This window comes from Myotis yumanensis, unplaced genomic scaffold, assembly GCF_028538775.1.
Source record: "Myotis yumanensis isolate MYYU_CA2020_CCGP unplaced genomic scaffold, mMyoYum1.0.hap1 SCAF_20, whole genome shotgun sequence".
Classification (NCBI taxonomy): domain Eukaryota; kingdom Metazoa; phylum Chordata; class Mammalia; order Chiroptera; family Vespertilionidae; genus Myotis; species Myotis yumanensis.
The window spans coordinates 13,458,001-13,484,162 of record NW_027223771.1 but is presented as its reverse complement, the minus strand read 5'-3'; the positions used below and the strand labels follow the sequence as shown (position 1 = coordinate 13,484,162).

General features: G+C 49.4%; 1 protein-coding gene across 1 annotated transcript in view; it reads right to left on the bottom strand.

The window, feature by feature from the left end:
* Window positions 1–26,162, bottom strand: part of LOC138998495 (zinc finger protein 665-like) — a 65,103-nt gene that overhangs the window by 21,844 nt on the left and 17,097 nt on the right. The window contains exon 2 of the mRNA XM_070400627.1: window positions 15,485–15,553. Coding sequence (XP_070256728.1) covers window positions 15,485–15,553 — 69 coding nt within the window. The remainder of the gene's footprint in view (window positions 1–15,484; window positions 15,554–26,162) is intronic.

Sequence of the window (26,162 nt, the reverse complement as noted above, 5' to 3'; positions counted from 1 at the left end):
CAGCTTCTCTCAGGGAGACACAGAACCCAAGTTCCTCCCAGGACCTTGCCTGGGGCTCCTCTCTGCCAACTCCTGGGGAAAACAGAGCGTGTCCAAGCTACAGTGGGAACATCCCAGGAAAAGGCAAGAGAGCACAAGGAGGGGTGGGCTGTGCAGGCAGAGGCCCCTTGTCAGGGTAGCGGTGGTGGATGGTTCTATTTTGTTTTTCATAATCCTCACAGGAGGATATTTTTCCATTGATTATTATTCAGAGTGGAAGAGTGGGGATGGGGTGGGGAGACAGAGAGGGAGGGAGGGATGGGAGAAGGGAGGAAGGGAGAGAGAGAATATCTTGGATGTAAGAGACACACATCAACTGTGTGAATTCCACCTGCATGAGCCCCCAATAGTTCCCAGGTATTAAACCTGAAACCGAGGTACTTGCCCTTGACCAAGGATTTGATTCACCCCTCTTCATGTGTGTAGGCTGACACTCTTACCATTAAGCGACACTGGACAGGCCATGGTGGATGTTGACCCAATAAGGAAAAGAGAGGAGCATTTTGTTTCCTTAGATTGATAAATATCTATTATTTTAGTGGCTAAACTTCAAAACACTTGCATCCCACAAGGGGACCCTGAGTCTCAGCAGCCTGCAGCACATCACGCTGGGCAGACAGGGCATCAGCCTCTGCAGAGACTGCTCCTCTCCCTCCCTGGGCAGGTCAATGGCTGGAGCACCTCATTACAGCAGCCTAGTTTGGGTATGACTGAGTCTCAAATTTTCTTGAAGGACATGCCAACTCCCAGGTCATGAATGCCCTGGTAACTTACGTTCCATTTCCCACTAACCATGGCCCCAAAGAACAGAGCGGACACCAGCCTGAACTGGGAATACAGCGGCCTCAGGTCCACACACACGGTCCCACACCAACTCTCCATGGCAACTGTCCAGGGTTATTCCTGCCCATACAAACCTGCCCTGCTGCCACTGCTGCTCCCAGCCTTGACAGCTGAGAGGAATCTGAGCTCCTCAACCACATGAATTCTGAAACAGCCCAGTCTCAAGCCCTGGCTGGAGGGTGCAGAGACCTCAAGGGGAATGTCAAGACCCAGATCTACACCTGGCCCCTTAGGTTTTAGTCTCAGGGAGCACAGATGTCATCACCCTGGGTGGGTTCGCCACCCTCCACACTGACATCAGGGGCACCTCCCACACTGTTCCCTGGGTGATTGCATGGTTAACCCTCATGAGTACCCTGGCTGCATGTCACCATGGGGTCCCTGAGCTGTGCTGGTGTTCACATGTGTGTGGACTGACTGGGAGAATAAAACATGTATATTGATTGATTTGAGAGAGACATAGGGAGAGATAGAAGCATTAATTTGTTGTTCCTGTAACTTCCTACAGTGGATTATGGTGGGCCTGCCAGGGTCATACATTTTCTTGCATGTGCCCTGACTGGAGGTGGAACCTGCAGTCTTGGCATTATTGAGATTATGCTCTGACCCACTGAGCTATCTGCGCACATCCTGACATATCGGGTGTTTTACGTTAAGTAACCCACTCATGTACCTACGGATAAATAGATACAAGAACAACTACCATGGTAGATGATGGAAGGCTAGAATAGGATTCATGGGCTTTCATAAGTGTTTTCCTCATATGGATAGATTTCAAATAAGCTATTTCAAAGGCAGAATGGGTCCTCGCATCAGTTATATTATTTGCCAAGAAAGAAGCACTGAGAAGGGCAGGAGGAACTTGGTTTCAGGAATGCAGGCATGAATGGAAACATCAAAAGGGCATGTTTAAAAGTGTACATGTTAGCCCTCCCTGGTTTGGCTCAGTGGATAGAGTGTTGTCCATTCAACTGAAGGGTTGCAGGTTGACTCCGGTCAAGTGTATGTACCTCCATTACAGAGTTCATCACAGGCACCGGTTAGGATGTGTACAGGAGGCAACCAGGTGATGTGTCAACCTGAATGGTTTAAACCTCTGCCTCATAGAGAGTAAATCCAGGCTCAGAGACTGAATGTGGATTACCCGATGATAGAGTCAATAAAAGGCAGGACTAGAAGTCAAAACCATGTGTCTACAACCACGAAGGTCTGGCCTCTAATGTTAGGCTGAGATTAATACCAAGGTCTCCTAGAGAGTAGAGTTGCTACTTCATAACCATTAGGATTGGCTAGATGTTACACCCATAAAGCTTTAGTGGCTTTGCATATAGAAGTTATCTTTCTTGTTCATACCACATGTCCATTCTGGTTCTCCTGGGACTGGAATAAAGGAGGAGCCACCATGCAGGTACCTGTTGACATTATCAGAGATGGACAGAGGGGGTGGCCAGTCTCAGTGCTTCCAGTCTTCTGTTAGTGGTGACAGGCTTCACTCCCACCACATTTCTTAGGTCAAAGCACATCACAGCGCTGCAGCCAACCTCAGGGAGTCGCAGCAGAACCTGGTATACTTGATGGGCCTCATTAAGGCGACCATATGGTGCCAACCTCTTTTGGGCTGTGCAAGGGCAAAGGAGAGGAGTGGGGATTGGTAGTCAGTCAGGATTTTGTCCCCAAGCTGCCCCAAAACCATCACTTTCAAGATTCAAAGGAGTGAACATCCAAATATGGAGTTTGGTAAGATGCCATGGGCAGCAACCTCAACACCAATTCTGAGTGTGACTTTGGGAACATCCCTGGCTGCCTGGATTCCCCTACTCTGGTCAAGGTCAAGACCCACATGTTAAGAGTGTTTACTGGGAAGGGTATAGGACTGAAAGCATCCCAGCATCCCTGTTCTTTTCAACTAACATCAGTCAATACCTGCTTCCAAGTCTCCTTTCTTGTGCATTGCCCTGGTGAGTGCTCCCAGTGAGGATGATGGTGAAAAATGCTGACGTTGACATCAATGGTGATCCTGTGCTTTCCATTTGTTCTGTGTATGAACCTGTGCTAAAGGGTCCCTGGATGGTTCTCTACACTGGTCCTAATTCGTCCTCCTGGCCCCAGAGTTGGGTGGGCCATGCACACCCAGTAGATGACCAGAGCCAAGAATCCCAACAGTGACGCTCCATGAAGCCCCAGGCACCTTCCTCTATTAGTTGTCAGCCTAGCTTTGACATGGCAAGGGACACCCCTCTCCTGGGATGCCCAGTTCCTCATTATCAGTGGGGACTTAGGAGCCCAGAAGTCTTCCCCCTGAGCTTCCCCCCACATGAACTCATCCTCATATTCCTTTCCAAGTATCCTGGATCCTCCAACTTCTTCACAAAGACCAGTGTCCTTCACAAATGTTACCAATCCACACTCTATATCTCCTGTCTGTCATCAGAGTCTTCCTCAATTCCCCACCTTCCCACAGTCTGGAATTCTCTGAACTGACCCCATGCTTAATCCATCCTTGAGACCTGAGATGGGACCTCCAGAAGGACACCAGACACCTGGAAGGGAAGAAGGGGCTCACCTGGGGGTGGGGAAGAGGAACGTATTGATGTAGAGGAGGGTGCCTCTACAATGCCTCTCCAGAGATTGCCTATGCACTTGTCCATTGTGGGGGTGCCCAGACTCAGAGAGAAACATACAGATAACCCAAGCACAGAAACACTATGGTGCAGAACACTCCCAGCCTCTGCTGGGCGCTCAGGTGCTGGGCTTATGACCAGGTTCACATAGACCCACAGTATAGACATGGGCAATACCATGAGTGACTAGAGGCCTGGTGCACGAAATTCGTGCAAGAGGAGGCCTTCCTTGGCCCGGCTGCCGGCACTGGCTTCCCTCTGGCACCGGGGACCCGGGCTTCCCCGGCAACCCAGGCTTCGCCCAGAAGGTCGTCTAGAAGGATGTCCGGAAGGACATCTGGTCTAATTAGCATATTACGCTTTTATTATTATAGATACCCTCCTAAAGAACATCAGGGCGGTAGCTGCGGCCTTGGTTGTCTTGCAGTCTCCTCGGCTCGCCCTCTAGCAGCCATCTCTCCCCTCCCTTCCCCTTCCCTCCTTCCCTTCCCAGTTGGTGATCAGCGATAAGGGCTCCAGCAGAGGCTGGGCCCGATCTGTGAAGAGGCCTCAGCCATGATAACGGAGATGGAGAAACCTTGGAGCTCGCAGGGGGTCCTTGGAGATGGAGAGTTCCCGGTTGTGTGAGCTGTTCCTCGGCGGCCTCAATGTGCAGACGCGTGAGTCGGGCCTGCGCGGCCCCTTGGAGGGATTTGGGACCCTGACGGACCGTGTGGTGGGACCCTGACGGACCTGCCTCGGGGTTACCAGGTCTCTGCATTTTTTCTTTAAGAAATTGATTTCAGGCCCTGACCGGTTGGCTTAGTGGATAGAGCGTCGGCCTGCAGACTGAAAGGTCCCAAGTTCGGTTCCGGTCAAGGGCATGTACCTTGCTTGCGGGCACATCCCCAGTGGGGGGCGTGCAGGAGGCAGCTGATGGATGTTTCTCTCTCATCGGTGTTTCTAACTCTAAGAGTCCTTGCCCCAGTTGGTGGGCGGAGTATGAAGTCACCTGCAGCCCCATATACCCGAGGGCCTGACCAGGCACCTTAGGTGGACTATACATTGGACCACCCATCCACACCTGCCAAACACCCTAAGCCAGTGGTCGGCAAACTGCGGCTCGAGAGCCACATGCGGCTCTTTGGCCCCTTGAGTGCGGCTTTTCTGCAAAATACCGACTTCTGCGCACGGGCCACGAAGTTTCAATTGCACTGTCCGTGCGCGCCCGTATTTTCTGGAAGAGCCACACTCAAGGGGCCAAAGAGCCGCCTGTGGCTCGCGAGCCGCAGTTTGCCGACCACTGCTAAGCCCTTGTTCCTATATGGCAGTGGTTCTCAACCTTCCTAATGCCGCGACCCTTTCATACAGCTCCTCATGCTGTGGCGACCCCCAGCCATAACATTATTCTCGTGGCTACTTCATCACTGTCATGTTGCTACTGTGATGAATCGTCATGTAAATACCTGATACACAGGACGGTCTTAGGCGACCCACAGGTTGAGAACCGCTGCCTTAGGGGTAGCTGTTTTCACCCCCCTCAGGTCAACCCCCGAGTCCCTTTCCCTCCCACCGCCTTCCCCATTGTGGGGGGGGTGGGGGGGCTGCTTCTAAGGCTGCTGGCCCTCAGGGGTGTTGCCCTATTTGCCTGCCACCTCTCCTCTCTCCCTCCGAAGATGTACTCTGCCCACGTACACATTTTTGTGTTAGTTATTGATGGACTCTATTTTTTAAAAATATATATATTTTATTGATTTTTTACAGAGAGGAAGGGAGAGGGATAGAGAGTTAGAAACATCGATGAGAGAGAAGCATCCATCAGCTGCCTCCTGCACACTCCCCACTGGGGATGTGCCCGCAACCAAGGTCCATGCCCTTGGCCGGAATCTAACCCGGGAACCTTCAGTCCACAGGCCGACGCTCTATCCACTGAGCCAAACTGGTCAGGGCGGACTCTCATTTTTTTTATTATTACTTGGACCTTGGTCGTTTTTATGCTAGCAAAATGTCTTGTTTTAATTTGTGTTTTTTTGTGGGGGGAGGGAGTGAACTTGCTAATTCTGTAGCAAAACCTGGGTGGGGGCCCTGACCGGTTTGGCTCAGTGGATAGAGCGTCGGCCCCGAGGACTGAAGGGTCCCAGGTTCGATTCCGGTCAAGGGCATGTACCTTGGTTGCGGGCACATCCCCAGTAGGGAGTGTACAGGAGGCAGCTGATGGATGTTTCTCTCTCATCGATGTTTCTAACTCTATCTCTCTCCCTTCCTCTCTGTAAAAAAAAATCAATAAAATATATTTTTAAAAAAATAAAAATAAAAATAATAAAAATTTTTAAAAATACCTGGGTGGGGGTTGGGGTGGGGGGCTAGTTTACTTTGTTGTAACGACTTGGTACCTGGCTCCAGCGTTTTCTATGAAGTCTACTTGGATGCCATGCCTGAAATCTGGAAGCATATGTACAAAAATCCTTTTTACGTTTTAGTTTTAATAAATCATTGTGTTTGACCGCACGTGTCTAACATTTTTTTTCTAGGATCCATTCCGTACGGTTTTAAGGGATATTCGTTGAAAATTTTTCGTGTTAATTCTTACTTTGGATGTGCACTTAGACAAACTTTTAGAAGGTCCTGTGGTTTTTATTTTTTTCTGTTGCCCTGCTGGTGACGTGCTGAATTTTATCCCTTTACAGCAGCGGTTCTCAACCTGTGGGTCGCGACCCCTCTGGGGGTTGAATGACCCTTTCGCAGGGGTCGCCTAAGACAATACATCTATAATTACATATTGTTTTTGTGATTAATCACGATGCTTTAATGATGTTCAATTTGTAACAATGAAAATACATCCTGCATATCAGATATTTACATGACGATTCATAACAGCAGCAAAATTACAGTGATGAAGTAGCCACGAAAATAATTGTATGGTTGGGGGTCACCGCAACATGAGGAGCTGTATGAAAGGGTCGCGGCATTAGGAAGGTTGAGAACAAGTGCTTTACAGGCAAAACTTTTGAAATGGTGGATGTGGCTTTTTAAAATCTTTTAAAATTTCTGTGCGTCCATCTCTTGTACTTGAAGGATTTGCTTATCATCTTGACATGATTGGTTAGTTCTTTCTGTGAGAATTTATTTCAAAGTATGCACTGTGCAGTTCTAAAATATTTTGTGTTAAGCATGTGTTTTCATCCATATAAACCAGCGGTTCTCACCTGTGGGTCGCGACCCTTTCACAGGGGTCGCCTAAGACCATCGGAAAACACATCTATAATTACATATTGTTTCTGTGATTAATCACTATGCTCTCATTATGTTCAATTAGGAAGGTTGAGAACCACTGAAACTGTTTAAAAATTTTCAGATGGTCTAGTTTCACCCCTCTTATTGGTTTGTCTGTAATGAATGGTTACAATAAGGGTTTATATTTTACCTTCTAAATGCATTATTTGAATTTTCAGAGCAGGGTTAAACGGTGTTTTTTTTTCCTATAGCTGCTGGCCTCATGGAAATCCTTCCCCAGTGTTTTGTAGCGCCATCTACTGGCAGGATGGCATTACATGGGTAAAACAATTTGTTTTAAAACTTGAGTTAAGGACAATTGCATCAGATTGAGAAGTTTTGCCATCAAAAATCTGTGCAGACTTGGTGACACATTTACTTGCAACTAAGGTGGGCTTTACAGGAATGTAGCTACGAGTCCAAATCTCATGCAAACTTCTCTGCACAGCTTGGGCAATGGCCCCAAATTGCTATGACAACTAACGAACCAGCTGCGTGTCCTGGAATCATAAGTGCAAGTTGTAAAGCAACATACCTGTATTCTGCTTGGTTAGCAAATGTGTACTTGCAGCCCTTTCATGCAATGGATTTCAAGTTGTTGTTTATAAAAAAACAAAACAACGATATAGGAGAAAATTACCTTCCTGAATAGAAATATAGAATAGCAACGTTTATGGATATCACAAATAAAGAATTCAATTCTTAAAAAAAAAGAATTTCAGTTAAAAAAATCACACACCCATCAAATAAATGAGCTGATAAAAAATATCATATATGCTTTGTTCTCTCTTCTTTAAATTTTTGCCCTGGCCGGTGGGGCCCAGTGGATAGAGTGCTGGCCTGCAGGCTAAGGGGTCCTGGGTTCGGTTCCGGCCAAGGGCACATGCCCGGGCTGCGGGCTGGATCCCCAGTAGAGGGCATGCAGGAGGCAGCCAATCAGTGATTCTCTCTCATTATTGATGTTTCTATCTCTCTCTCCCTCTAAATTCCTTTCTGAGATCTACAAAAATATATATATTTTAAAAAATTTATAATTCACGATGTGGCAATCTGGGGCTTGATAAAAATTACCTGGGTGACCTGGCCAGTGTGGCTCAGTGGACTGAGCATCATCCGAGCACTGAGAAGTTGCTGGTTTGAGTCCCGGTCAGGGGACATGCCCGGGTTGTGGGCTCGATCCCCAGTAGGGGACGAGCAGAAAGCAGCCGATTGATGTTTCTCTCTCTCTCTCTCTCTCTCTCTCTCCCTTTCTCTCTCTAAAAGCAGTAAAAACATATATATTTTTAAATATATTTTTATTGATTTCACAGTTGGAGAGAGACAGAGACAGAGAGACATCAATGATGAGAGAGAATCACTGATCAGCTGCCTCCTGCACGCCCCACACTGGGGATGGAGCCCGCAACCCGGGCATGTGCCCCAACCGGGAACTGAGCTGTGACCTCCTGGGTCATAGGTCGGCGCTCAACCCCTGAGCCCCGCCGGCCGGGCTGGAGGGCTCGTCTCGTTCCCCTCTTCTGTGCGGGGACAGCCCAGGCTGATGAAGCGCCACGACCCACCCTCACGGGCGTGGCGGGCGGTGCTTCTCGCAGCCAGGCCTGAGCGTGGCCGTGGTCTGGGATCCATGACGGCGAGGGGATGCCCACTCCCCGCCCCTGCATCTCAGGCTCCCTCGATTCACCCTCGTTACGCACCTAGAAGTGGTGTTATCACAGGTCCCATCTGGGCCCGAGGTGGGTTCTGCCTAATGGACTGGGTCTTTCATCCCCCCCCCCTTTTAAATTTTTTTCCTGCAGAGAGAAGAAACGATGGAGAGAATGTTCTTGGATCACGATGCTGGCACGGGCCGGCGAGCTTTGCTTTAAATGGTCAGTGAGATGCTTGACATTGTTCTTCTGCTTTATAAACATTACTAGTGGCCCAGTGCACGAAATTCATGCACTGGGGGGTGGTGTCCCTCAGCCCAGCCTGCACCCTCTCCAATCTGGGACCCACTGGCAGTGAGTCGGACATCCCTCTCACAATCCGGGACTGCTGGCTCCTAACCAATCACCTGCCTGCCTGCCTGATCACCCCTAGCCACGCCCCTGTCGGCCTTATCACCCCCTAACTAATCCCCTGTCAGTCTGATTGACACAAAACTGCTCCTCTGCTCTCTCTGCTTCCTGTCGCTGCGTCGGCAAGGTGGGGGAGCCGAGCTAGCTCGAATAAAGACTCTTATGCTTTTGCATCGGACTGGTGGCTCCCTGATGTGGTTTCTTGGGGATCCTGAAATCTGGGCATAACATTTGGGGGCTTGTCCGGGATCCCCAAAACCATTGAGGGACCCCCCCAATCTGTAGAGTCTGACTGGCCGCGGTAAGTGTCTGTGTGTTGTGTGTTCTGTTCTGTGTGATATATGTTATCTCTAAGGGACTTTTCCTGTATGTGAAGGAATGGCTTCTAGATGGTACTCACCTTCAAAACTCGGACTGGCTAAGGGTTCGAATCTGGCCTATCTTTTAAAAAAGGTAGAAGAGAAGCATTCCTAGGCAGTTTTCAGGGACTTGTTCTGTATCTGTTCTGTGTGAGCTCACTTCTGAAATCTGTAATCGCCCTCAATGATCTAAGTGGACTCACAGGGGGATCAAGGGCGGGAGGAGTCGGGGGACGCCTCGACCCTCCATCTGGAGGGGTGTAGTTTTGCTTCTGCGGAGTTGGAAGGTCTGTAGGAACCCCCTCAATCTGAGAATCTGAGACGAGGCGGGTCGCTCCCGCCGGTTTGGCGTAAGGCCATCGTCTAGTTGCTTCCATGGAGTTGGAAGGCTGTTCTTTGGGGCCCTCTGTTTGTCTGTGTCTGTGTTTTTCTGTTTTCTGTGGACTTACTGGATGGATGTTATGGGACAGACTCAGACTGCTCCTTTGGGTATTGTGATTGATCATTTCAAGGAGATTGGGGGAGGCTGTAGAGCTCCCTCAGGAGTTGGGAAGTTGTTATTGTTTAAACTCTGAGTGAATGTCTGGTGAAAGTGTGTGAGTGTGGAGGGAGGGGGCCTGCCCTCTCCCCTCCTTTGTGTGGCTCCACGACTTCGGTCAGGTGGGCATCTGAGTGAGGATCTGTGAAAACAGGTCACCCCCTCCCCAAGTAAATGTGTCTGGGATTTCTGTGCACATGTAGAGAAAAAAGCTGGCTTAAAACTAATGCGCGCACTGTCCGATTTTGGATAGAGTTTTGAGCTAGAGTCTCTTTGCAGATGTGCAGGATGGAGCCCAAGACTGATCATTTCGGATTGAATTGGGAAAAATTGTGTTATTGTGGTAACTAAATGCCTTTGCTTATTGGTACAGCCACCATTTTGGGCTGCATGACTTGGCAGCTGCCATGTTGGCCGCATGGTTTGCTGCTCCGCTGGGGGCTCCCATCTTGAAACAGCAAAGGCCCCTCCCTCTGATTTAGTCAGGGGTGAAGCTTTAAGGCGGAGTTTTATGGGGCAGAAGTAAGCTTGCCTCGAGGATTTATTTTTAAGCTGATCTTTTAAATCTAGAAAACCCTGCTTTCCTTAAACTAAGGACAATCAAAGGTTATGTCAAAGTCTTTAAAAGGGACTGATAGCAGTAATCCAATTTCTAAAGTCAGATAAAGACTGTGGTTTCATGCTGATATTCAAGGGCATATTTTTCCTTTGCCTGGGAGGGACAGTGCAGCTGTCCCAGGGTCGGGAGGGCTCCAGATAACTTGCAACTCAGTGTTTGGGAGACCCAGGATATGCCTAAGTTTAACCTAGGTTACCCAAGGACTCTAGTTAATGTGTTTACCCACAGCTGTGGTTTGGATTGCATGCTGTCTCTGCTTCTGTAAATTGATCTGTCCTTATTGCTTAAATATGTATCCTTGTTAAATTTGAATGTATTGTTAATCTGAGGAATGTTAATTATTTACGTGTCACCTAAAAATTAAGGCTAAAAGTTTTAACTAACTGAAAAGCATGGCTTTGGTGTGATGGGAGGAAAGAAATTTTGAATGGATGGTAGGCCAGTAAGCTGGAACTGGTCACTGGTGGTGGATTGTGAGAAGGGCTGGACATTGCCTAACTTCTCCTTCCTTGGTACCCCTGAAACATCAGAGGGTACTTCTGGCCTTGGTTTTCTTGGTTTCTGGTTTTGGATTTGTTTGTTTGTTTGTTTGTGATGAAAACCGTTTCTATCTGAATGAGACATAGGTCAAGAATCCTGTCCTGGGATGTGGGAAAGGGAAGACCCCCACATCTGTTCCTGTCAGGCCCCCATCAGGGGACTTGGGCGATGTTCCTGTTATCAGCTCAAGAGCCCAAGACTGTAAAAATACTTGTTCACTGAAAAGGTGTAAGTGTAAATGTTTATTTGATGTTTGTAAGCATCTCTGTTTGTTTGCTGTGAACTTTGATTTGCTATGTGATATTCTGTGCTGGGTTGGGATTTTGGAATTCTGGGGTAAATTTAAAAGGTATTTGTGGCTTTTCTAGTCTGATTGGGACATTTAAGGATGGGGCTCACAGTTCCTCAAGGCAGAGATTTCATGGGCCCTTCCCCCTGCCTGTGAAAGGAAGGCAACGGGCCCTAGAATCTGTACGAGACCAGCCCCAACCCCAACTCCTCCTCATCAGCACAGACCAGGAGATTGGGTCTACAGCAGAAGGCACCGCCAGGAGACCCTCGAGCCACGTTGGAAGGGTCCCTACACTGTGGTGCTGACGACCCCCACCGCTCTCAAGGTAGACGGCGTCTCGACCTGGGTCCATCTGTGATCCGGGAAGACTTCGTCACCAAATGGAGCGTCGATCGAGATCAACGCAACCCGCTCAAGCTCAAGCTACGGCATGCTCGACCTGCCTGATGCTGGTAACATTGCTCGCGATCACTCCTGCTACCGGGAGCCCCCAAAATACTGTGTAATAGACTGAGATGATGCCTGCATCTTCATGGACATGGCTCCATAGAGACAAGGATAATTCATAGGAAGGTCAAGAATAGACTTTAGTAGGATTTGGCTGCCTGAAGCGGCCACGATGCCAATATTATGTTTCATTGTATTGATATGTTATATTGACCTTTGATACTCTTGCAGGTTTGAATGTATGTTGGCTGTCCTGGAAGGGGACTGTGTGGGGTGAACCCCAAGAGTAGAGGGTGTCTGGCTGCCAAGAGGGCAGGTGCCCAACTGGGCAGGGAAGGGTGCCCATCAGGTTTTGGTCTCTGTTGAGAGACAGTTGATGGTTGGCAGCCTGTATATTGTCTTGCAGGCCTGTGTAACCATGCCCATGTCAGGGGTAGTACAAACCTCAACTGTAGAAAGCTGGGAAAGGCCTGTTTGGAATAGAAGGTCTAAGGCATGGTTATGCATAGAAAGAAAGTTTAATGCCAACAGTTACTGTTTTGTTATAACTCCATGAAAAGGAATTGGCAAGGAAAGTCAGAAAATCTTAGAGTAGATCAGTATGTCTTTCTTCTTATGTAATTCCTCCGAAATTTGGCAATGCTAACATCAGGACATTTCTTTGCATAGATTCAATAAGACTGGTACCTAATAGTGGTTTTATTAATGGAAAACTTTGACTGGAGTATCATGTTTTAAAGAGCCCTGTCTGAGCTCTAAAGACTTGAAGCCAGTAAAAATGCCACGAAGAAAGCCTGATATCCTGCTTGGGAGCCCTGAAGATGGCTGGCGCTGGAGCGTCAGGCCCATGCCCTACCATTATTGGCGGTTGGTAAGAGTAGAAGGGGAGCAGTAGGGATGCCTCTGAGTTCCTGCGGAACCCCCACACACTCTGGGCCGCAACAAGTAGGAGGGCTACTGAGATGGGCTTAAAGCCTAGAGTGTGGGCTCAGGTGGAGTTGCTACAGGTGAGGGATTCACCTAACTCAGCAGATACTGCAGGCGGGCCTGATGGCAGCTGGGTGGCGCGGCTTCCTGGCCTTATGGGGCACATTAAGATTCAACCATGAGATTCCAGCGAAGGTAGTCAGTTACCATTCTTGTTGTGTTTATGCAAACATCAGGACAGTAGATAAATTAATCTTGATTTGGCTTTTTGATAGCCATGGAGGAATTTTAAGAAGAAAAATCCTATTTCAATAGAAGTTGTTAAACCTAAAATGGTTTCTTTCCCTTCCACCGGACCATTTGTTAAGATATGCCCAGTACGGGCCTCTAGCAACAGTGGAATAGAAAAGCAGTCCGTCTCATGATTGAGCCGGAAGTTCCAAGACAAAGGGGGGAATGAAAGGGCGAGGGCTAGGCCCTCCACCTTGCCCCAGGGTAAGGGCTACGCCCTCCACCTTGCCCCAGGGTAAGTGCTCCATCTTACCTTGGCCACATGCTTGGCAAGGAGCTTCTTCCCGGAAGTCTAAGCCTCTGCTAGCCACACCCAGGAACAAGACACAGACTTGTGCCTGGCCAATCGGCAGAGCACAGTCCTTTCTCCTCCCCTTCCTCCAACTCCCCCTATATAACCGGTCTCCACACAGAGTTATCTCTCTCTCTGCTTCCTGTTGCTGCGTCGGCAAGGTGGGGGAGCCGAGCTAGCTCGAATAAAGACTCTTATGCTTTTGCATCGGAAAAAAAAAAAAAAAAAAAAAAAAAAAACTGCTCCTCTGCCAGACCAATCACCCACAACTGCTCTCCCCTGCAGGCCTGGTTGCCCTGAACTGCCCTCCCCTGCCGGCATCTTATGATGACGTGGGGGCAGCTATCTTGTGACACGAGGGCGTGAGGGTCAATTTGCATATTACCTCTTTATTATATAGGATGAGCAAACCATTGAGGAGCCTAATGGGAAGTAGTTTCCCATTAACAGAGGCTATAAAAAGGCGTGCTCTTTTGAAACTGTGCCTTAGCCCGGCCGGTGTGACCCAGTGGTTGAGCATTGGGTGACCCATGACCCAGAAGGTCAGGGTTCAATTTCCGGTCAGGGCACATGCCTGGGTTGTGGGCTCAGTCCCCAGTAGGGGGCTTGCAGGAGGCAGCTGTTCAGTGATTCTCTCTCATCATGGATGTTTCTATCTCTCTCTCTCTCTCTCTCTCTCTCTCTCTATCTCTCTCTCCCTTCCACTCTGAAGTCAATAAAAATGCATTTCCTATATAATGAAAGCCTAATATGCAAATTGACCAAACAGTGGAACAAATGGTCGCTATGACACGCACTGACCACTAGGGGGCAGACACTCAATGCAGGCCCCAGGCTAGCCAAGGTAGGTGCCACTTGAGGCCTCCCCACCGATCGCCCCATCGGTCACCCCGCAGTTCGGCCCTGATCACCGGCCAGGCCAAGGGACCCTACCCATGCACAAATTTCATGCACTGGGCCTCTAGTCCAGTGGTTCTCAACCTGTGGGTCACTACCCCTTTGGGGGGTTGTACGACCCTTTCACAGGGGTCACGTAAGACAACCGGAAAACACATATGTAATTACATATTTTTTTTGTGATTAATCACTATGCTTTCATTATGTTCCATTTGTAACAATGAAAATACATCCTGCATATCAGATATTTACATGACGATTCATAACAGTAGCAAAATTACAGTTATGAAGTAACAACAAAAATAATTTTATCTTTGGGGGTCACCACAACATGAGGAACTGTATTAAAGGGTTGCAGCATTAGGAAAGTTGAGAACCACTGCTCTAGTCTATACTAATAAAAGGGTAATATGCTAAATAGACCGGATGTCTTCTGGTCGACCTTCAGGACAAAGCCACAGTGGTGGGGGCTGAGGCAGAGGCGGTTAGGGGCGATCAGGCCAGCAGGGGAGAGCAGTTAGGAGCAATCAGGCTGGCAAGGGAGAGTAGTTAGGGGTGATCAGGCAGGCAGGGGAGCAGTTAGGGCATCAGGCAGGCAGGCAGAGTGGCTAGAGGTGATGAGGTAGGCAGGCAGAGGCAGCTAGGGGCAATCAGGCAGGCAGGCACAGTAGTTAGGGGCGATCAGGCAGGCAGCCAGTGGTCCTGGATTGCGAGAGGGATGTCTCACTGCCGGTTTAGGCTCGATCCCGCATCAGGCCTAAACTGGCAGTCAGACATCCCCCGAGGGGTCCCAGAGTTTGAGAGGGTGCAGGCCGGGCTGAGGGACCCCCGCCCCCCAGTGCACAAATTTCGTGCACCGGGCGTCTAGTACATGTATAAAAAAGACTGCCCTTCTTTCGAGCATTCTGAGCTTTGTCCACTAGAGGGAACCAGCGAGCCGTATCCAGGCTCCTTCCTAATCGAGGGCCCTCAGGTGGGCTGAGCCCTGGGAAAGAACTGCCTTTTGGGTCCCAGGATCCACTCCTGTGTGTGAGCATCAGACTCCACCCTCTTCCCAGGATCGGTGTGTCTCATCTCACAACTACAGTCAAAATTTCTTTCCTTTTCTAAAAATTTTTACCCCCAGATTTCTTCCTGTCTTTTTGAATAAATTCGTTATTGTTGAAAGTATTACACACGCCCCCTTTTCCCCCATTGCACCCCTCCAGCCCGCCCTGACCCCCGACCCCGGCCTCACCACCCCATTGTCTGCGTCCCTGGGCCATGCACAGACGCGTGCAAGGTCCTTGGTTGGTTACCTCTCCCCACCACCCGCCTCCCGGGCCCTCCCTCCGAGCCCCGCCCTCTGTTCCATGCTCGCCTGTCTCCACTCCGATCACCAGTTTATTTTGTTACCTCGACTCCACATCCGAGTGAGATCATGCGATGAGACTCACCTCCTACACACAATTGACATGAACGTGCTCTTACCTTTTCCATGTCACCAAAGCGGTCATCTGGTTTCCTGCTTTCAATGCCACATATTTTTTCACAAATTAGCTGCAGAAATAGAGACAATTATAATATACAATGATGTGTGATCACAGTATCTGATGCAAATTCCCTCTCTCTCTCTCTCTCTCTCTCTCTCTCTCACACACACACACACACACACACACAAAACACTCTCAGGTTCAGCCTGTTTTAGTTCGTTCGTTGTTTTGTTTTGTTTTTTAAAATATATTTTATTGATTTTTTACAGAGAGGAAGGGAGAGGGATAGAGAGTTAGAAACATCGATGGGAGAGAAACATCGATCAGCTGCCTCCTGCACACTCCCTACTGGGGATGTGCCCGAAACCAAGGTCCATGCCCTTGACCGGAATCGAACCCGGGACCCTTCAGTCTGCAGGCCGACGCTCTATCCACTGAGCCACACCGGTTAGGGCTGTTTGCTGTTTTTTAAATGTCTTTTTGCTGGCTTCAGAGAGGAAGGGAGAGGGAGAGAGAGAGAAACATCAACGATGAGAGAGAACCATGGATCGGCTGCCTCCTGCACGCCCCACTCTGGGGATGGAGCCCCCAACCGGGCATGTGTCCTGACCGGGAATCGAACCCTGACGTCCTGGCTCAATGGTCGACGCTCAATCACTGAGCCACACCGGCCAGGCCTGTTGCATTGCTTTTGGACTCCGTCCTTTAAGAAAATTGCCGGCAGGAGTAACCATACCTGAGGACATAGCAGGGTGCACAATGCCACTCGCTCAACAGATGTTTACTGTGCTCCTACTGTGCGTGACAGCACATGGGAGGGGCTCCAGTAGAAACAGGAGATGCACCTGCCCCCAGGGACCCCTCAGAGCGCCCAGGGTCAGCGGGGCGTCCACCATCCATCCCGCGCCACCTGACCCTCCCGGAGGACTCTCTCCCAGGGCAGTCCCGTCCCCCAGGGCTCCCAGCCGGAACCCGACATTGCGCAGGCAGCATCCAGGGAAGCGGAGAGATGGAGGGCAGAGAGAGCCTAGGCCTGGGACTGAGGCAACAAGAAGAGAACCCGCTCATCCCAGCAGCTTTTCAGGAGCCAATGTGTGGGGGGTGCAGGGTGAGACCTCAGGAATGTGTATTCCAAAGGCTGGCCCTCACCCGCTTCTAGTAACATTGGGGGGCGGTGGGGAGGGGGAGCCGGAGTGCAGGTCCAGGGGAGCAGGGATCCCACAGGTTTTACAGGGAGAGCCCTGCCGTGGCCGGAAGAGGCTGCAGGATTGGAATACAAACTGGCTTCTCCACACACACCAACGCCCACACACACCATCCACACACACCATCCACACACACACCATCCACACACACCAACGTCCACACACACCAACCCACACACACACCAACGCCCACACACACCATCCACACACACACACCATCCACACACACCATCCACACACACACACCATCCACACACACCAACGTCCACACACACACCATCCACACACACATGTCAATGTAAAAAAAACCATTGAAACCTGTAAAGAATTTTTGTGAGTTTATTTGAGCCAAACTGTCGACATATGCCGGGAAGCAGAACCTCAACGAATTGAGATAGTGCTCCGGAGAATGGGGGTTACATTCGTATTTATACATGAAATTCATTGGTGACAGATTTAAGGAGGTGGGATTAAGCGAAGCGGGGAAACCTCTAGGATAGGATAAAAAGTAAAATGATGGACACATACTTAGGTGGGTGCAGGAACAATTAACATGATAAATGAAAGAATCTGCTGCATCTGTCCTGGGCCCAGCACACCTGGCTGTGCCCCAGGGGCTCCAGATACAGGGAAGTCACAAGTTACCCAGACATGTCAAGGGTGTGTTATCATAGATGCAAAAAGACAGACAGGCTCAGTTACGTTAAAGGTGGACCTTATCAGTGAAGATATTGGTTTAGAACGTAACTGCCCACCGTAACGGCTTTTAATTAACGTTTAATTTCAGACCATCCTCTGTGGTTACTTTAGGTCTCTGAGTCTGCAAAATTGCCATGCAGGCCTCTCCTGAGCTTGTCAGGTCAGCATGTGGCCCCTTTCGTCCACACACACCATCCACACACACCATCCACACACACCAACACCCACACACACCATCCACACACACCATCCACACACACCAACGCCCACACACCATCCACACACACCATCCACACACACCAACACCCACACACACCATCCACACACACCATCCACACACACCAACGCCCACACACCATCCACACACCATCTACACACACCATCCACACACACACCAACGTCTACACACACCATCCACACACACCATCCACACACACCAATGTCCACACACACCATCCAGAGGTCCTCAAACTTTTTAAACAGGGGCCAGTTCACTGTCCCTCAAACATTCCACACATGCGCACTGCAGCCCGGGACGAGTTGGCTGCTAAGCAGGACAGGCAGCTGCTGCACAAACACCCGGTGGGCCGGATAAATGTTTTCGGCGGGCTGCATGTGGCCCACGGGCCGGAGTTTGAGGACCCCTGAGTCACAAACCAATATCCACACACACCAACGCCCACGCACACCAAGGACCACACAGGGATCTCACACCTCCAGGCCAGTTTTCCTGTTTCCTCAGCACAGAACGCCCTTCCTCCTTTTCTCCCAGCCTCCAACCCCCAATGCTCCTCCTACTTCATTCTCCCAAGACATCGCCTCCTCCTCCGGGAAGCTCTCCAGGACGCCCCCGCGGTGTGGTCCTCTCGGCGTGCATGGGGGAGGGGAGTGTCTAACACCATTGACTCGCCCATCTAGGTGTCCCCCCACCTGGGGGCCAGGCCGGAGCGAGCTGGAGAGCCGAAGGGGGAGGAAGGACAGCGGTGGGGTCCCCTGGGCCGGAGGGAGGCGCGTTCCAGCGGGTCCATCGCTGGGAGCACCCACGGGGAACCCCAGTCCCGAGGGGGGCAGGACACAGGGTCCCGGCCCGCATATGCCTGCGGGGACCCCGCACTCCCTGCGTCCTCTTCCCAGAGCATGGGAAGGGGGGGGGAGGCACGAGCGGGGTCCCGGGTCGACCCCCTCTCCGCTCGGAGACCCTGCGATCCGCCATGTCCTCAGCCCCCAGACCCTCACTCCACCCCCGCGCACTTGTGGGCGGGCAGATCTGGAGCACCAGAGGCCCCGGAGCGTCGGGGAGCCGGCCCCCCACTTTCCCGCGCCCCCACCTGGCTGGCTCTGAGTAACGGCTTCTTCAGCCTCCCCAGCGACATCGCGGCCAGCGCCCCAAAACAGCGTGGTCTCTATCCTGGGCCGGGCCCCGCGGACAGGCGGCGCCGGGGGCACCGGCCCCAGGCTGGTCCCCCCCCACCCCCCACCCCCCTCCGCCGGGCCCGCCTCCAGCGCCGCGGTCACTCCCGCACCCGCGCGCGGTTGGTTGGCAAGACCGCGTTCCAAAGCCCCCGGGCCGCCCATTGGCCGAGCCGCGGCGTATGCAAATGAGGCCGTTGGCGCCGCCCCCGCTCCATCGTTGCCTGGAGACACGAAGGACGCTCTGCGGCGGGGAGGACCCCCCCTAGGAAGCTGCACCGGGAGGAGCGCGGAGCTGGGACACACTGCGCTTTTGGTTGCGCGCAGCTGAGATGCGCCCGCTTTGTGATGCCCGTGGGTGGGGAGCCGGGCCCCACTCACCCGCGCTCCTGGGACTTCACCTGGTTTCCCTCACAGGCAGCAGCGCCCCCTCTGGCGCATTTGGGTAAGGGACGCTGTGAGGGGCGCCTATGGGGAAGCGAACAGACCCAGGGACCCGCCTTGGGAGGAAGAGGCCCATGGGCTGCGGGGTGGTTCCTTCTGTCCCCAGGCGGTGCTCTGGGCGCCATCTGCCTGGAGTCCGGGTTATGCGTCATTTTCTGGTCAATATCGCGCTCGCATCCCTGGAGGCTGAGCCCACTGTCACCTGCATTGAGAGCAACCATCTCCTCGCTGGTGTGGCTCAGTGGATGGAGCGATGGCTCGCGGACTAAAGGGTCCCGGGTTCGATTCCGGTGAAGGGGATGCACCTGGTTGCAGGTTCCCCCGGCCCTAATCTGGGTGTGCGCCGGAGACAACCAACCAATATGATTCTCTGACACCCATGTTTCTCTCTGTTTCCTCCCCTCCCTTCCACTCTCTCTAAAAACCAATGGAAAAACATCCTCAGTTGAGGATTAACAAACAAAAAAAGAAGAACAACCATCTCCAAGGAGCCATTCACAGCCCACTCAGTCCCCCGGATAAGGCACCAGACGGGAGGCCCAGCTCCCTCGCTGTGTCGCTGACAGTGTCATTTCGCACAGGGACCGGAACCGCGGAGGGGCCTAGAGCAACCTGGCTGAGCCCCGTGTCCAAGCCGAGCCCAGCAGGTCAGCATCTTCGAGGCATCTGACCTCCAAAGGCCCTGAGGGCTCCCAAGACCTACCACCCACTCCACAAAGAAACACTCCCCCTCCAGCCTCCACCTCAAACAAAACTCCTCTTTCTGGGTCCTCAGCATATCCATTGGGATGGCCAAGGGCCCCCCTGGTCTCCCCACTCCCCGGTTACTGCGTCATTGTCTGATCCATGTCGCGCTCGCCTCCCTGGAGCGCTGAGCCCACTGTCACCTGCATTGAGAGCATCTATCCCCAGGCCTGGTTGGTGTGGCTCAGTGGATAGAGCGCCCACCCCTGGCGTCCTGTTTTCTCCAGGACAGAAGTCACCCAGCCCCTCCTTTGCCATTAGCTCCCAGCTCCTTTATCCCTAACGTCATCCCAGTGAGGATTGGGCTGGGAACGCCCCCTCCCCATTCCTCAGTGTCCCCATGTTCCCTTAGAGGGGTGGACAGGAGCTTTCTTCCTCTGAGATGGGAGAAAATGGATCAATGGAGCTGAGGGGATGAAGGCAGCTACCCCGAGGGTGAGTCAATACGGCTTGGCTGAGTGCTGTGGGCCTGACTGGGTGAGTAGCCACCCTCTCCCCTCAAGGGCAGCTGGGTCAGGACTGGGGCACAGCCCCGCTTGTCCTGGGCAGGGCAGCTGGGATGCAGCCCGTCTGTCTTTTTTCTCCATGTCCGAGAGTTGTTTAAATAGCCCAGGTTTGAAGAAACTTCCCCCTAAACCAGTGGCCGGCAAACTCATTAGTCAACAGAGCCAAATATCAACAGGACGAAGACTGAAATTTCTTTTGAGAGCCACATTTTTTAAACTTAAACTATATAGGTAGGTACACTGTTATTGACTTAGAGTAACTCCTAAGCTGGCCTTTGCTAAAAACGTCCTCAATCTCATGGAGGTATGTTCGCTGTGTTGACCCCTCCAACTCTCCCACCCACACTCGTCTTGTACACTTGTTTCTCTATCTCCTTTCCTTCATCCTCTCTCTATGTCCAAACCATCTCAACATACCTTTCTCAATCCTTGACACTCCATCCTCTTTCACTCCACAACGTTCCCTAAAACTAACTTAATAAACTTTAAAGTTTTAAGTCAACTTCGCACTGTACATGCACGCCCGCACGTGGTATTTTGTGGAAGAGCCACACTCAAGGGGCCAAAGAGCCGCATGTGGCTCGCAAGCCACGGTTTGCCGACCACTGCCCTAAACCAAGCTGACTCTCTACCCTTTGGGCAGGGGTGATTACTTATATATTTATTTATTTAAGACTAGAGGCCCAGTGCATGACATTTATGTACTCGGGGGAGGGGGATCCCTCAGCACAAACTGTGAGAGGGCACAGGTCAGGCCGAGGGACCCCACTGGTGTATGATCGTGGCTGGGGAGGACTGCGGGAGGTTGGCCAGCTGGGGAGGGACCGCAGGAGGGCACCAGAGTGTGTCTGGCCCATCTCTATCAGTCCTGATCAGCCGGACCCCAGCAGCAAGCTAACCTACCGGTCGGAGCATCTGCCCCTGGTGTTCAGTGCACGTCATAGCAAGCGGTAGAGTGGCCTTAGCCTATCATTAGCATATTTGATTGGTTGAATGGCCGATTGGACGACCAGGCAAAATTAACATATTAGGCTTTGATTATATAGGATTTTACTTTTATTATTATCCTATATAATAAAACCCTAATATGCAAATCGACCACACAGCGGAATGACCGATCGCTATGACCTGCACTGACCACCAGGGGGTAGACGCTTAATGTAGGAGCTGCCCCCTGGTGGTCAGTTCTTTGCCATAGGCTGTGCTCACAGCTGGCAAGAGCAGCGGCAGTGGAGGAGCCTCTCCTGCCTCCACATCAGTGCTATGGACCCCTTGGTGGATGTCTGACTGCTGGCTTAGGCCCAGACTCCGAGGCTTAGGCCCACTCCCCACAGAGAGAGGGCCTAAGCCAGCAGGCGGACATCCCCCAAGGGGTCCCGGACTGCGAGAGGGCACAAGCCGGGCTGAGGGACCCCTGCCCCCTGCCCCAGTGCATGAATGTCATGCACCAGGCCTCTAGTTTAAATATATTTTTATTGATTTTTATTTCAGAGAGGAAGGGAGATGGAGAGAAAGATAGAAACATCAATGATGAGAGAGAATCACGGGTGGGTAGCCTCTTGCATTATTCCCACTGGGGATTGAGCCCACAACCCGGGCATGTGCCCTGACCGGGAATTGAACCGTGACCTTCTGGCACATAGGTCAATGCTCAACCACAGGGACCATTCTTTAAAAATATTTTCTTGGTGGTTTGATTTCTTCTATTCATTGTATATTAAATTCTAGACTAGTGGTACGACATTAGCTCCTCGGGTTATGTCTGAGATTCATTCCTATGGCCGACATAATGCGACTTTCGCAGTAAGTCGGAACCCTCCGACATAAGCACCTATGTCACTCACATGGAGTGCATACACAGCAGTAATGAAGTGAAACAGTAAGGAAAAAAATTAGAAGATAACAATTCCTGCCAAGCCGGTTTGGCTCAGTGGATGGAGCATCGGCCTGTGGACTGAAAAGTCCCAGGTTCGATTCCAGTCAAGGGCATGTACCTTGGTTGTGGGCACATCCCCAGTAGGTGTGCAGGAGGCAGCTGGTCAATGGTTCCATCTCATCGATGTTTCTAACTCTCTATCCCTCTCCCTTCCTCTCTGTAAAAAATCAATAAAATATATATTTTTTAAAAAGATAACAATTCCTGACCTTTACTTGTGGTAAATAAATAAAAAAAAAAAAACATAAAGCACATATGTACATACGTCTAAATGATGGAACTTTTTTATATTTATAAATAAATGGGAGATAGCGATGTAACCACGAAGCAATGTATGTCGAGTCCAACGTAACCTGAGGGCTGTTATCTCAAAAAAATTTTTTTAATTAAATTCGAAGATCACCTATACGACATTGGAGAAAAGCTAGCACATTAACACCCTGTAACCCTTTAAGTTCAAACACATCCCCCTTGGACCCTGCTCCCTGATCGCCCCTAACTGCCCTCCCCTGCCTGCCTGACCACCCTAACTGCCCTCCCCTGCCTGCCTGACCACCCTAACTGCCCTCCCCTGGCTGCCTGATTGCCCCTAACCACCTCTGCCTGCCGACCTGATCATCCTCTAACTGCTCCCTTGCTGGCCTGATTGCCCTCTAACTGCTCCCCTGCCAGCCTGATTGCTCCCTAGCTCCCCTGCCTGCCTGATCGCTCCTAACCGCTTCTGCCTCAGCCCCTGACCCTGTGGCTTTGTCCAGAAGGATGTCCAGAAGACATCCAGTCTAATTAGCATATTACCCTTTTATTAGTTTAGATTTTATGATTTTTAAATCTTTATTGTTGAAAGTATTGCATAGGTCTACCTTTTCCCCCATCAACCTCTTCCAGCCTGCTCCTGCCCCCACCCCCGCCAACCAGGCCCTCACCACCCTTTTGTCTGTGTCCATGTGTTATGAATATACACCTATGAGTTCATTTATTGATCTCTTTGCCCCAACCCCCCACCCCGGCCTTCCCTCTGAGGTTTGATAGTCTGTTCAATGCTTCTATATCTCTGGGTCTATTTTTGTTCATCAGTTTATGCTGTTCATTAGATAGAGTCCACCTTGAGTGAGATCATGTGATAACTTATCTTTCTCCAGCTGGTTTATTTCACTTAGCATAATGCTCTCCAGATCTATCCAAGCTGTTGCCAATGGTAAGCATTCTTTTTCATAGTAGCGTAGTATTTTGTTGTGTAGATGTACCACAGTGTTCTAATCCGCTCAGCATTTGGGCTGTTTCCAAATCTTAGATATTGAAAATTGTGTTGCTATGAATATAGGGGTGCATATATTCTTCCTGACTGGTGGAGTTGATTTTTTGGGATACTTTCCTAGAAGTGGGATTACTGGGTCAAATGGAAGTTCCATTTTTAGTATTTTGAGGAAACTCCATACTTTTTTCCACAGCAGCTACACCAGTCTGGATTCCCAACAGCAGTGTACGAGGGTTCCCTTTTCTGCACTTCCTCACCGGCACTTTTTGTTTGATTTGTTGATGGTAGCCATTCTGACAGGTGTGACACGATACCTCATTTTCATTTTTATTGGCATCTCTCAGATGATTAGTGACTCTGAGCATTTTTTCATTGATCTCTTCGCTTTCTGTATGTCCACTTTGGACAAGTGTCCATTTAGGTCATTTGCCCATTTTTTAATTAGATTGTTTGTGTTAATTTTGTTAACTTGTGAGTTTCCTATATGTTTTGCAGCTTAACCCCTTATCAGATGTATCGTTGAGAAATATGTTCTCCCATGTAATAGACTCTCTTGTTTTGCTAATGATTTCTGTTGATTGCAAAAGCTTTTTATTTTCATATAGTCCCACGTTTATTTTTTCCTTAGTTTCCATTGTCCTAGGACAGTGATGCCGAACCTTGTGAGTTCGGCGTGTCAGCATTTTGAAAAACCCTAACTTAACTCTGGTGCCATGTCACATATAGAAATTTTTTGATCTTTGCAACCATAGTAAAACAAAGACTTATATTTTTGATATTTATTTTATATATTTAAATGCCATTTAACAAAGACAAATAAACCAAAAAAATGAGTTCCCGTGTCACCTCTGACATGCGTGTTACAGGTTCACTGTCTTAGGAGATGTATCGGTAAACATATTGCTATGAGAGATATCTGAGATTTATGGACTATGGTTTCTTTTAGGACTTTTTTTTTGGTTTCACCTCTAACATTTAAGACTTTTATTCATTTTGAGTTTTTTCTTGTGTATGGTGTAAGTTGGTGGTCTAGTTTAATCTTTTTGCATGTACCTGTCCAATTTTACCAACACAATGAAACAGACTATCTTGTCTAAATTGTATGGTCTTGCCTCCCTTGTCAAAAATTGAGCACAGTGACTTAGGTCAATATCTGGGTTCTCTATTCTGTTCCATTGAACGACATGCCTGTTCTTGGGGCAGTACCAGGCTTTTTTCATTACAGTGGCTTTGTAGTATAACTTGATAACTGCTATTGTGATCCCTCCATTTTTGTTCTTCTTTCTCAAGATTGCTGCAGCTATTTGGGGTCTTTTTTGGTTCCATGTAAATTTTTGGAGTGTTTATTCTAGTTCTGTGAAATATGCCTTTGGTGGTTTAATAGGAATGGCATTGAATCTGTAGACAGCTTGGGGTAATAGGGACATTTTAATGATGTTATTCTGCAAATCCTTGAACACAGTATATTTTCCCACTTGTTTATATCTTCCTCTATCTCTATTTTCTGTTTTTTCTCTTTATTAAGATATTAAAAATGTGTCCTTATCTCCCCGTTGCCCCCCCATACCCCCACTCACCCTCTGGTGTCTGTATCCATTGCTTATGCTTATATGCATGCACACAAGTCCCTTGGTTGATATCTATCTCTATTATCAATGTCCTCTATTTTTTGGAGCATAGGTCTTTTACCTCCTTGGTTAGGATTATTCCTAAATATCTTAATTTTTTGTTCCAATGGTTAATGGGATTGTGTGTGTGTGTGTGTGTTTGTTTCTATTTCTCAGAGTTCACAATTGTTGTATAAAAATGACATATTTCTGGTTGCTAACTTTGAAACCTACTACGTTTCTGAATTTATTATATCTAGTAGTTTTTTTATTGCGTCTTTAGGTACAATAACATGACATCTGTGAATGAGAGTTTTACTTCTTTCTAATTTGGATGGCTTTTATTTCTTCTTCTTGTCTGATCACCATGGCCAGTAATTCCAGTACAATTTGAACAAGAGTGTGAAGGCGGATATTCTGTCTTGTTCCTGTTCTTAGGGGATATGGTTTTAATTTTTGCCCATTGAGTAGGATGTAGGCTGTAAGTCTGTCATATATGGCCTTGGTTATGTTGAGGTATATCCCTTCTATTCTCACTTTACTGAGTTATTTAAAAACAACAACAGGGTGCTGGATTTTTGTCTAATGCTTTTTCTGCATCGATTGATATGATCATGTGATTTCTTTTACAATCTGGTTTCTTTTTTATTTTTGGTCTTGCAATCTATGTATGTGCTGTATCACGTTTGTTGATTTGCAAATATTGTACCAGCCTTGCATCCCCAGAATAAATCCCACTTGGTCATGATGTTTGATGTCTTTATTGTATCGCTGGACCTGCTTTGCTAAAATGTTGTCAAGGACTTTAGTGTCCAGGTTCATCAGGGATATTGGCCTGTAGTTCTTTTTCTTTTTTCAATATATTTTATT